At 30.3% G+C, this 12,712-nt stretch overlaps 1 protein-coding gene and 1 long non-coding RNA gene across 2 annotated transcripts; one reads left to right on the top strand and one right to left on the bottom strand.

The window, feature by feature from the left end:
• Positions 1 to 3,854: 3,854 nt before the first annotated feature.
• On the bottom strand, positions 3,855 to 6,444 carry LOC117211232. The gene is made up of 4 exons (XR_004488235.1): positions 6,403 to 6,444; positions 6,262 to 6,325; positions 5,696 to 5,849; positions 3,855 to 4,155 (listed from the first exon to the last, which is right to left on the bottom strand). It is a non-coding gene; the product is annotated as an uncharacterized LOC117211232 (long non-coding RNA).
• Positions 6,445 to 9,656: 3,212 nt separating this feature from the next.
• Positions 9,657 to 12,421, top strand: LOC117211228 (protein downstream neighbor of son homolog). The gene is given in 12 exon segments (XM_033454895.1): positions 9,657 to 9,720; positions 9,723 to 9,774; positions 9,776 to 9,845; positions 9,848 to 10,085; positions 10,088 to 10,132; positions 10,135 to 10,169; positions 10,171 to 10,244; positions 10,355 to 10,683; positions 10,793 to 10,998; positions 11,069 to 11,272; positions 11,340 to 11,526; positions 11,606 to 12,421. Coding segments are annotated over 12 exon segments (1,680 nt in total). The 3' UTR covers positions 11,782 to 12,421.
• The last annotated feature ends 291 nt before the right edge of the window (positions 12,422 to 12,712 follow it).

The raw sequence follows: 12,712 nt of genomic DNA on the forward strand, positions 1-12,712 counted from the left end.
GATATCGGTAATATTAGCGGAGAGAACTCCCTACGAAGCTTGCAGCTCCTGCTGTAAAGAGAAACCACAATCTGGTGGCAAGGCGCCAAGAAGGACGTCGACGAGTGAAACAAGGCGTCTTCGAACCGCATTCGTACCAAGGAACGAAACCTACCAGACGTACATGAAGTTTTTCGCCACAAAACAATATGTTTCCACGCCGATGGACAGTTTTGTCGCGAAGAAACGAGCAGCATTGGCACAGCTGAAGTACAGTCATTCTGAGAAATTGAGTTAAATATAATCTACGACCTCATAAGACTACCCATCAGGGAAAAGATTCCCAGGACAACTTTCGCTTGACTTTCACAAAACCGATATTAAATGGGCTACATTTTTTATGGTAATGATCACAACAGCGATGCATGATAAATCATTCAAGAGAACGAGAAATATCGCTACATACAGTCGGATGGAACACTAATGCACACGGCTTGGCATCAATAACAACGGAGATGGTTAGAGAATTCTTTGAAAAGTAGAATTGCCTCCCAAGGAATAATGGAATTTGTGTCTTACATCTCCGGATTTCTTATTTCGAAGAATATTGAACATAATGTTCGTAAGGACAGACAGCGCACTATTAATCATTTGAAAATAGACATAGAAAAGTATAAAAAGGAAATATAGAAAATTTTTCTCAGCATTGTTTCTTTTGAGCATGATTATGTAGGATCCAATGAATAGTCATACTGCAAATATAGCACCGAAATAATCTCTTATGTATGCAATTGGTTATATAGTTAAAACAATGAAAAAGAAGTTAACTGTGTGCTACAGTTAGAGAACGATGGAATTTCATCTAAACTGATAAGGATAAAAAATCGAATACTTTTTGTTAAAACCAATAATGAAAATGAAAATTCTCAAAATAGCAGGAGTCATTACAATTTGTAAAACCGCGAAAAAGGTTTCAAGGAGCACTCAAAATTTATCTTACATTAAATATGTACTCGAAAAGTTAATGATTCATGCCAATCTAATCTGCAAGCAAATGGATGTTCGAACGCCATTTCTAAAGTTAAGTCTAAGGTATACGTTCACCCTCCTGATAATTACAAAATCAAAATAAACGAAGTATGTTTTTTTACAGAGAAAGTCCACAGGATTGGCACGAGTGCTGTCATTTTCACGATTTCATATATAAACTATAGCATATATAATAATTATATAATTTCAAACTATTGAAAATGACAACGTGAGTTCTCGCTCGCCATCTATATGCTGACGGCTAGTTACAAAAGGGAGTAACTAGAAGATATTACTAGACACGGTCGATAGACCAGATCGATAGTTTTAAGACTTCCTTTTCGCTCATTCGTTCGTGTCCCTTCCAAGTGTGCGCAATAAAGGTTTTTTTTGGTTCCGAGAAGTGTGGTGTTTGTCATCCGATTAATAAAGTAATAACTAACGCGATCCTACCTCTAAATATAAATATAACAACACAAACTTTAAAAGATGGAACTGTGATTATTATTTCTATATAGAAGAAATATATAGAAATAAGATTTCCATAATTTTATATGTAGATGATCTATTGATTTCTAGTACTAATATAAAAACTATAAAAAATTAAGTTAATGTTAAGTTAATGATTTATACCTAGTAAATCAATGTTTAGGAATTGAAGTGGAATATTATAAAGATAAAATGAAAATGCTTTTAAGTCAGAAAAATTACATAAAAGGCTGTGCTGAAAAATATGCAGTTAGAATTCAGAAATCATGATATTCATATGGAAATAAATCTAAAACTAGAACCCAAACAGAAAGTATAGATAAACAATTGAAGCATGTATAGAAATTTAATTGAAACTTCATTACGTATATGTAGCAAATGAAACTTAGCTGGATGTATTCTTCCTAGTAAATTATTTAAGTCATCAGAACAGTCAAGGCAGTACACGCTACAAATATTCATTACGTGTTTTTAAATATTTGTCTTACACTAGTTCTATAAAATTAATGTATGATTCAAGTTATAATGAAGAAATGGATGCTTATATAAACACTGACTGAGCTTGGTTGAAGCATGGGTAACAGGTATAGTTGACAAAAAATCCACAAAAGAAATATTTGTTTGTGTATTTGGAAATACAGATTTATGGAGGTCGCAGAAACAAAAGACTATCTCCAGAGATTCAAGTCATACTGAATACTATGATTTAGTTAATTATTAGTTGTTAATTGTTAATTGTAGTTAATAAACTGTGTTCCGCCGAAGGTTACACATGGTCTGTAAAGGTATATTCTGGACGAGAAATCACCGGAAATAAGCAAGTTGGCATAGCTGAAAACGCCTGCATTGAACTTGCAGATAAATTGCTACATGAAGGACGAACTTTGTTTGTCGACAACTTTTATACAAGCTATCTGTTAGCAGTGAAATTTTTAAATTTTAGGACGCATGTCATTGGAACTGTATGGCACAACAAAAAATATATGCCCCATTCTGTAACGTCATAGCAGTTGAAGAAAGGTGAAATGATAGAATATCATAGAAGAAATGTTAGAATATTATCAACAAAACATGCACCCATTATGATTTCAAGTTCAAATTCTACATATCACAGATGTCCTTCGAAACAGAAACCATTGGCAGTAATAGCATATAATAATAGAAAAATTGGTATCGACAGAACTGACCAGATGGTCTCATATGCCACTACGATACGGAAAAGCATCAAGTGGTATCGGAAATTAACACTACATTTACTCTTAGGAACAACTATAGTAAATGCTCATATTGTGTACCAAACAGCCACAAACAAAAAATACCGATAAGAAAATTTCGGGAAATTCTCGTTTCCGAATGGTCCTCAGAAAATACTGTGCCCGACAACCATCCGAAGAAAACGACGAAGGTGGCCCATCATTTGGAGATACGTAAGAATCAGGAGGGCAAGCCTATAAGAAGGATGCACCCTATGTTATAAGAAGAAGAGGCAAACTGTCTCAAGTAAAGAAGTAAGTAAGAACATGAAAATAACTATAACATATTGTTCGAAGTGCCCAAAATCATCTCAAATGTGTTTGGAATGTTTTATCGAATACCATGAGATATGGCATAATGTAATATTTTAAATTAATAAAATTAATATTTATTAATTATCAATTTTAAATTAATAATTTATTAATAAATTAATAAAAAGTATGATACAATGTGGATTTAATATTTTTATGTTGTATAACCTATATATAATATTGTATATTTAATTAACTCGAACAAGAAGAGCGTCATCATACGTTGGTGACGGAGCCCCCACGGAAGTATACCCGTCGCACCGATATGTACGACGTGGCGACGAACGTGCTAAGCAGAGTGTGTATGATTTCTGATGCATAAAAAGTTAGACTATTGGATTGCTGTGCAGATGTTGAAGAATAAACATAATACGTGCTTTAGTATATTCTGGATAAATTGAGCATAACTACATAATTAACTTTATATCATTATTAATAAATTAATTATGTGATCCTTTTATTGTATGTAATTTTTCCAAATATCCTTGATTACATTAGAAGTGATAATTGAACATGTTCCCAATTATGGTATATTACAATATCATTTACAAAAATTGATTAAATTAGCAGCATTGTAATTTTAAAGTACAATAAATAACGTTTTATAAAAAACAATGGATAAACCTAATTTTTTTTACGATTAACCGAGATTTATAATATTTCTGAAAGTGACTTTATTTAAATATATATCAGTATATACTAAACAACGATATGTATTTATTTTTGAGTTATATAAATTTTAAAAATGATAAATTCTTTTTAAATTTATCAAGAGTATGTACATTTAAATTTCATGGACAATTAAAAGAAGAAACATTGTTTACCTAAACATAGCACAACCCATTCAATATTGAAGAACAATTATATAATTTATTATTCATAACATGTTTCAATCCCATGATCATCTCATGTTATTCATGATCAGAAAAGAGGATCAGTTATGCCATCAACGAAAGTATACTTTCAAAGAAAGGACGCTCACCTACGTATGCATAGAAATCCCCGTGCTTGTGCGAGTTGTGCGCCTATTTTTCGTTGGTCGATAGTGTCGCCATCATTGAAGTAGTCGCCAATGTCGCCATGCGCCGATAATCTGTAGTTGATAACGTTCACTAAATTTTAACATTCTTTCAATTTTGCAATCTTCAGTAAGTGACTCTCGTACGCTATTATAACTTAAACACGAATCTGCAAAGCGTATCTTCCTGGGACTCTCAGTTTTTGGAAAAACCAATTTTGAGAAAAATTGCAAATTTTCAACTTTGAAGATGTTTTGTGGATCTTTACGATAACAGCCAATGAAATAACATATTTTGTTATTGCACTATAACCATTTAAATGTGTTTAAATAATAATCAAAGTGAAAGAGATACCTGAAACGCAGCATGTTTCGCTTACATTTACCAATTTATCTCAAAAACTGAAAATCTGGAAGAAAATCTAGCCGTATCACGTGAGAAGGCAGATTTTTGCTAAGGAAAGCGTCAGGAAAAATTTAAGATCATGTTTTGATTCCAACGTAAAGCGAAAAATTTGGCAAAATACGTGGCGACGGAAATGATACACAATGTTTACGGTTGCCTTGTTTGTTGCTCAGCACAACGAAACCATTAAACCTCGACCTTTAGTTACCGCTACATGTTTTGCCAAACTATTTCGTTTTTACATCGAAATTAGAACATAACCTTTTAGTTTTTCTTGGTGTTTTCCTTTAGCAAAAATGCTTGCTCTATCGTGTGCTAAGGTGAGATTTTCTCCTAGACCTTTAGTTTTTGAAATAAACTGAGAAATGTAAGCAAAGAATGGTATGTTTTAGGTGTTCTTTTCGCTTTGATCATTATTTAAACATGTTTAAATGGTTATAATGCAATAGCAAAATATATCATTTTATTCGGGACAGTACACAACATTTGTTCATTTTAACAGCAACTCGATGGCACAAACTGTGGCAACTGATGGCAACTATAAAAGCACAAAACATTTCCAAAGTCGAAGATTTGCAATGTTTTTTAAAATTAATTTTTCCGAAAACTGGATTCTAGGAAAAAACGGTTTGGAGATTCGTGTTTAGCTTACAAAAGTCTATAAGAACCGTCTATTGAAAGTAACAAAATTAAATTCGTGTTGGACAAATCGGTTTCAACATACACTCGAAAATCAATATTTCGAATTTATAGTTTTCGTATGTGTAAACCGATATAAACTGATTTAGATTTTATACGGAAAATTTACCAATATAAGTGAACTTGTAAGAAAATGCCGTCGTTACCGGTTTTCTATGGAACTTGTTTTAATTGTTTCGTTTATACATATAATGTATAAGAAAAATAAAAAACATTAGTCGAACTAGGATGACTTAAAAAAAAAAAATAAAAGCGCTGAAAAGAAAGGAATACGACAAAGATCTGTTTGTTGATTCCAATATTTGCTTAATACGAACGAAGTTCTCGCTTTCTGAGTCCTTGGCCAAGAGCGTTAATTATATGAAATTCTGTTAATTTTAATTTCGTCAAATCAAATAACGTGTTTCTAATCGGAAAGAAACGATTTTGTTTTTATCGAAAATCAATCAAACTATGTACAATATTTTCTTCTTAATCTTCATCTTCGCCTATTAAGTTTGGTTGCCATACCTGTATTAACAATTCAGCACCGATGCTTGCTGACACCTCACTCTTCGCTTCATGTCTTAACACTGCGAATAGCAGCTCTGGACTAATGTCCTACTGAGTAAGGTCTATTGATATAAACCGAAAATTTGTGTTGAAGTAAACACCTTGCCTTTGTCTGCAAACAGTCCCAACTTTTTTTTAACCATAGCACATATTTTAGGAATATTTTGGCGTTTTTAAAATTTACAATAGCAATGATAAAAAAAAGAGAAAGCGTATCTATAATTTACGACAGGGCGCAACTTTTGAGAATGACTGCTCTACAAGATTAATTTGTTTCAAGGTCTATTTCTTATGATGTTATTATTCTAAAAATATCGTTTGCTATGATTATTGAATATTCAAAACTTGTGCTTTTAAAACAATAATCAAGGAAGTAACAATGATAATTTTATTATTTCAAATTTTATTTTAAAATAAATAGCACTTTCTTGAGAATTTTGTGTAATTGGTTCAGTTGCTATATTTATTACTGTAAATTTTCGTTTAAACCATTTTCGTAAATCTTAGTTACTATAAACACTAACAAGTAATAATCAACAGCGGAATGGCGGGTTCGAAACGGCTCGATGATTTCAATATTAGACTGGCCTAAAAATTAATAAAACATATATTACATTATTGATTTACAAAACAATTTGAATAATAATTGTAGCAATCGCACTAACATGTTAGCTTGTGAGAAGGCAATACCGTTTCGCAAATTTGTCTCAATAACTCACTTCATATGTACTGCATTTGTCCATCTACAATTAAAATTTTAAGTATGAATCTACATTTACAATTATATGTAAATATGAAATTTTCTAACATATAAGATATAATATATATTTTATAATATATATTTTCCTTCGCGTGACACATAAATGTATTGTGTATATATGTATACCATGAATATATGACCAGAAATTTGTCCGGACACAACCGGGAGACATTCTCGAGGCAAACCTCGGTGTGAGATATGTATTGCATTGACGTAACTCGATCTGATATCAAAAAATATAATTTTCTTTATTTTTTCTTATATTGTTACGAGATGATCTTAGACAAATTATTGAGAGTCGTACAATTAAAATAATACCAAACACGTTTACATTTGTATTAATTTTTGTATTAATTGAAAGTTAAATGGGCAATGTTTAATTGACGAAGTGGAAGATTTTGAAAAACTGACAGAATACATATACATATATATATATATGTGTGTGTAATCAGACTGTATTTGTAGCGTTTAATAATAATAATGACAATAAATATAAAGAAATAAAGATAAGAAATTGTAAATAAATTGAAAATATTTAAATTATCTTTTATTATTATAGATATCTATTAAAATCTCCGTATGGAATGCAATATAATCAGGTTCTTTGTTAGGAACTATTTTTCCAGATTATAAAACATGTGGACTATTTCTTTGTCCTCTATTTTACTTTCTAGTTCTGTGTTTATTATTTCTTTTGATGATTCCATTGTATTCTGTACAATAGACTCTTCTTTTTCGCATTCCGTAATCCGCTCTGCTATCTCTTTTGGATTCAAAATTTCATTTTTACAAATTTAGTCTTGAGTTTTGATCCTTGGATCCGCTTCGAAATTTTCACACGACGATTGACGTTTCAAAAGTTTCCTCTACGCATTTTTAATACTTCTCGGTATTACATCGCTCCGTGATTTTGCAATAAAATCTATAACAATCTTTAATATCACAGATGAGAAAAATTCAAATGCTCGGACTGGCATATCTATGAAAAAGCAGCGGTAATTTATGTGTACCTGTGGAATTGGCACAGCAGTTACATGATCTTTCCCATTTTACTGCCATCCATTCATCATCCACCTCGATGGGTTAACGTTTTCTGTGCCACATTAAACTTGTTTCGTCCATGTTATAAATATCGTCTTCCTTAAGATCTTCGTTATGCAAAATTTCTGTTAATTGTTCAGTGAAGTTTTGTGTTGCTAATTCATCAGATCAGCTCTCTCTTCATGTTTGGATACTTGACGTCCGTATCTGGATTTAAAATGCTGGAGCCATTCTTGACTGGCCGTAAAATTTGATAAACTGTCAATTCATTTTCAAGCTCCTTCGCCTTTTTCCGTAGTAATGCATTTTGGTACGATATCTCCCTAACGCTCACTTACTAAGAACCATTCGTATAATCGGGCTTCCATATCTTCATACGAAGATGTCCGTTGCCTCTGAGACTGAGACTTGAGATTTTCGCTCAATTCACGAATAGATGTCGATTGCTGCCTGTATCTTCTTATGGTTCTTTGACTTATACCATATTTGATAGCAAAATCATCGATACTTTAAACACTCTTCTAACTTCTGCAGAATTTATAAACATTTTCCCACAGTCACTGTGTATCTCTTCCCTAGAAGATGCCATTATGAAATCTTTTTTCACTTTGAGATTTGAAAGTCATAAAAATTTTTACTGGCACAAAGAACTCTTCACAATGTATTAATAATTGTTTTTAAAGGTACATTGGTAACGAATATTCACATGTTATGGTTTTGACGACGATGATGATAAGGATGCACTGGAAAAATCTGGCAACAAAGTGTAAAAAGTGATCAATCTTTTGCCAAGAGAATTAAGTTAGATATATTAAAGATATGTTGTGTTAAGTTTAAATAATGTTATTTATATTGTGTTACTCGAAACTCCTAATGTGGAATTGATTATAATGTTTACAAAAAAATTTTAATAATCATTTTGTAAATACTTTATTTCAATAATGCCCACGTCTGGTTGCTAATAGATTTAATTTTTTTTATAATTGTATTTACTGAACAATTTTTTAAACTAAAGAAATATACGTATATATATGTAAGTAGAAGTGGTAAAAGACTTCAAGCCTCACTCTAAACACGTCGACTGTGTCATATTACATTCTATTTATTCTATCTTCTCACTCGCACTGCCTGCTTCTCATCCTTACCTTCGATTCATACACGGTACAACACAGTACAATTAACACAAGTCGGATAATTTGGTCCAATTGTTGGAAAGTCTCTCAGATATATGGCCATTCCGTTACTCCTGATCTCGATCATTGGCCACATAGCCGAACATTACTGTACTTATTTATAGGAGATTTATTGAAAAAAATGTATTGAAAAAAATGGAATGTTAATTTAGTTTATATTCGATTAAGTAAACTTTTATTATTTGAATGAGAAATGATAAGTAGCGATTGAAGGAGTCGATGAACTTCTATAACGTACACAACGTACGTAAGTATATATATGTATGTATATGTAATAACTGCTTATTTCTTATCCCTAGACGGATCAAATGCAGCTTACTACTTCAAATATCGTTTAAAGTACAGTAAAGTTATAAATATGTTTGTATTATAATTTGTGATTTTATTATCTATTCTACAATCGTAATTATACGTTATATTCCGATACGTGTGACATATTCTGACACATATGTAGTACATATGTATGTCCTATTTAGGTACTGGCTGTTAGTACGTTATAACAGGTTATAGTAAGTTTGAAACTCTTCTAATGCATGGGGCCGCCTTGTTTATAGTGTCAAGTGAGGGAATCTTTATTCAATTGACATCTTTCAGATTGATAAAAAGATTTTAAGAAACGGTGTGTATATTCTATCATATATAATTCTTCTTTCAGTATTGTCGAGAATCATTTAAAACATCGTAAATAAACAGAAATATAAAACATTTATTACTTTAACCTATCAAGTAAAACTATAGATAATGTGCAGAACATAAAACAAAAGCTAAATTCTACAGCATTATATTAAGAATATATAGAAGGATATTAATGTTATATCTTTTTATATTTATATCTTTTAATATTAAACGTTATTATTGCCATTATTATTAATTATCATTTATATTTTTTTATATGATAGCATGACAAAATTCATTTCCATTACTAATGGAGGATCGAAATAAATTGCAATCAGAATGGAAAAGACCAGACGAAGCAATGCAGTTGCATCGTTTAAAATGAAGAAGCGTGCCCCACGTATGAACAATACACGCATTAATAAAAAAATTTAGAATCAGAGCTACAAAATCCAATAATCAAAATATTGTGTCCAATCATTGTGTAGGTCAAAAAGCTTAAAGAATCCTTTCATTAAAGATGAAACAGATAAAAAGTTTAATATAACACCTCCAGACATAGAAGCTAGTAATGATAATACACTATTTGAATTATTAAAATAAAAGTTAAAAGTGAGTGAAACAGAAAACTCAATAAATGATTGTTCTTTAACATTTAGCAATGCATTTTTACAATTGGAAGCAAGTAAGAATATTTTGGATTTAGAAATACCGAAAGGTGAAAAATATATTCCAATAGATTGACTTTAAAAACTAAAATGAGATTTATGTCTCCAAAACCATTTCCTTGAATTGTAAATTGAAAACTAGCGAAGAAGCTTCTGGGTACTACTGGTTTCGTAAGATGTTTGGATATTAGTGAACAACATTCAACTTTAGATACTAGTCCAAATGCAAGGTAATTTTTATATATTTTGTATATTTTAATATAATAAATAAATATATATATATATTAAATATTTACTAAATTTAAAAATATATATATCAATTAAAATATTTGTTAAACAGGTTACACCAATGCTGTTTAATATGGCAGCACCCTTCATTACCATGGTTGGAGTTATTTCCTCGTTCTACTGGGAAAGTAAGTGCAAATTTAACAAGTAATTCTATGATAGTAAACAACATGCTCATTAAAGAAGCTTTATACAAAGAATGGAGTGAAAGCTTTAGGTCACTTTTTCATTTATTGAGAGCACGACAGTGTCCATATTTTTATGTTTGTGCGACCAATTTTACTGTATTATTCCGCGCTGCTGGAATTTGTGGAATTTCTGAAGCTCATGCACTTTTGACACCTACAACACGTGGCTTTCGACAGTCTTTAAAACAGGAAGGTATGAATTATATATATATAATTATAAGGTATGAATTATATATATAAATTATAATATGTAGTGAAAATTTTTGACGTCATTTTATTTTTCATTTGCACATGTTTCATAGAAATTGAATATACAATGCCTTTGAGAAAAGATTGTAAACGGCAATCAGATGTAACTGATTCAGGATGTGATACAGCAGACTCAGCTACATCATTGAGCTATACAGAGAATCAAAATCTTGATGATGAGGAAGATGAAACACAAGATGAATGGCTACAGAGCTTAGGAGTTGAAAATTCTGAAATTCGTAAAATTAATAATTCTCAAGTAATTTTACAGCATGTACAATTTTTTTTTATTTCTATACCGATACTAATTTTTTAAGATTTTTCTCTAGGCAAGAATGACATTAGAAAAAGAAACTGAACTGGACAATATGAAACAATCCTTGATTTTTGTAAAAGGTGTAGAGTCACAAGCTTTATTTAACTTTTTAATTAATTGTAAATCTGCTATTACAACAACTGGTCCTTTAGCAGGAGTACCTCCAACTCTTTTATCACCAGTAGCTTTTCACGGTGCAACATTAAAGCCAATTAGGGTAAAATATTTTTATATCTACAGTTGTGATACATAATAGAGTTATAAATTATTTTCATTTTTTACAGGTTAAAGAAAGCATAGTTCGTGTTGACAGTGAAAAATATTTTTCTCTGGAATTAAAAGGACCCCTCCTACCACATGTCTTACCTTCACTCTGTTCTTTAATGAAATCTAGTCAGTTAGAACAATATTCTGCAAGTTGTGCACGGTTACACTCAACAACTTCATTTTCAGCAATGAAAAATAATTTTGGTAAATGTTTTCTTCCATAAAATTATGATTGTTTATATAAAAATCATATGAACAGTATATAATGTTTGTATTTTCACAGAACAAATGGAATTAGGAAATATACCAAAAATTCCAGAAAATGTTTTTGGTAAAGAGAATTTGAGCGATTGTGGATTCAGTAGCGAGTTATTAAAGGATTTTTGTAGTCCTAACCCAACAAATATTCAAATTATAGAAAATATTAAATTTTCAAATAATTCGTATACATGGTCTTGACAAATAATTGTAATAATATAGGAGATTATAGCAAAGTTTTAATTGATTATATTTATTAATTAGTTTGAAGAAAAAAATTTAGATATTAGGATAATATGATTTATTCTCAAAACTAATCATCAATGAAATCAATTAATCGAAGTTATTTGGAGATTTAAAATTCATTGGGCCAGTGAACATCAAATTAAAATATTAAATATAAGGATCATCCGATGTTAACATAATATTAATTAGGACAGTAATAATTATTACCATTGCTATTGAAATCTATACATTGACTACAATAATGATTAAATGTATAACAGATCATTTACAAAACTGGCACTATATTAAAATCAGTAGAATAACCATAATTTGTGAAAATTTTTTAATGAAACAGTTATTTTACTGTGTAATAAATATTTAACAATAAATGATAATCGTTTATTCGATCTGTTTTAAAACAAAGTCGCTATAAAATTTAAATACTTTAAAACTATATTCTATCTTACCGTTGTTTCAATCTAATTATATTTGTTAATTAATTACAGTAGATGCACTGTAGATGCACTGTAGATGCACTGTAGATGCACAGAAGATGCAAGTTAGTTTTTATATAAAACATGTGCAGAAAATAATAAATAAATAAACTATTATAACTTATATAATTTTAATAGAAATAAAATTAATTTTTATCGGTAAAAATGTTTTTAATATCTAAAAATTGTATTAAATTTACAAAAAAATATTGTTAATAAAAATCGTATAAAAATAATATTGCTATATTTTTATTTGATATTCTTCACTTTTGGTGTTTTTTGTTTAACTACTCACAGAATATATTGGTCCTGCGAAAATATACGTAACAAAAATTCATTACAGACAAATTTTCAAACGGGGGCGCGACGAAGGTGGGGTTCGCGGATGGACTACCCCTAAAAATAACGAATCG

This window comes from Bombus bifarius, unplaced genomic scaffold, assembly GCF_011952205.1.
Source record: "Bombus bifarius isolate JDL3187 unplaced genomic scaffold, Bbif_JDL3187 scf7180000008220, whole genome shotgun sequence".
Taxonomy (NCBI): Eukaryota; Metazoa; Arthropoda; class Insecta; order Hymenoptera; family Apidae; genus Bombus; species Bombus bifarius.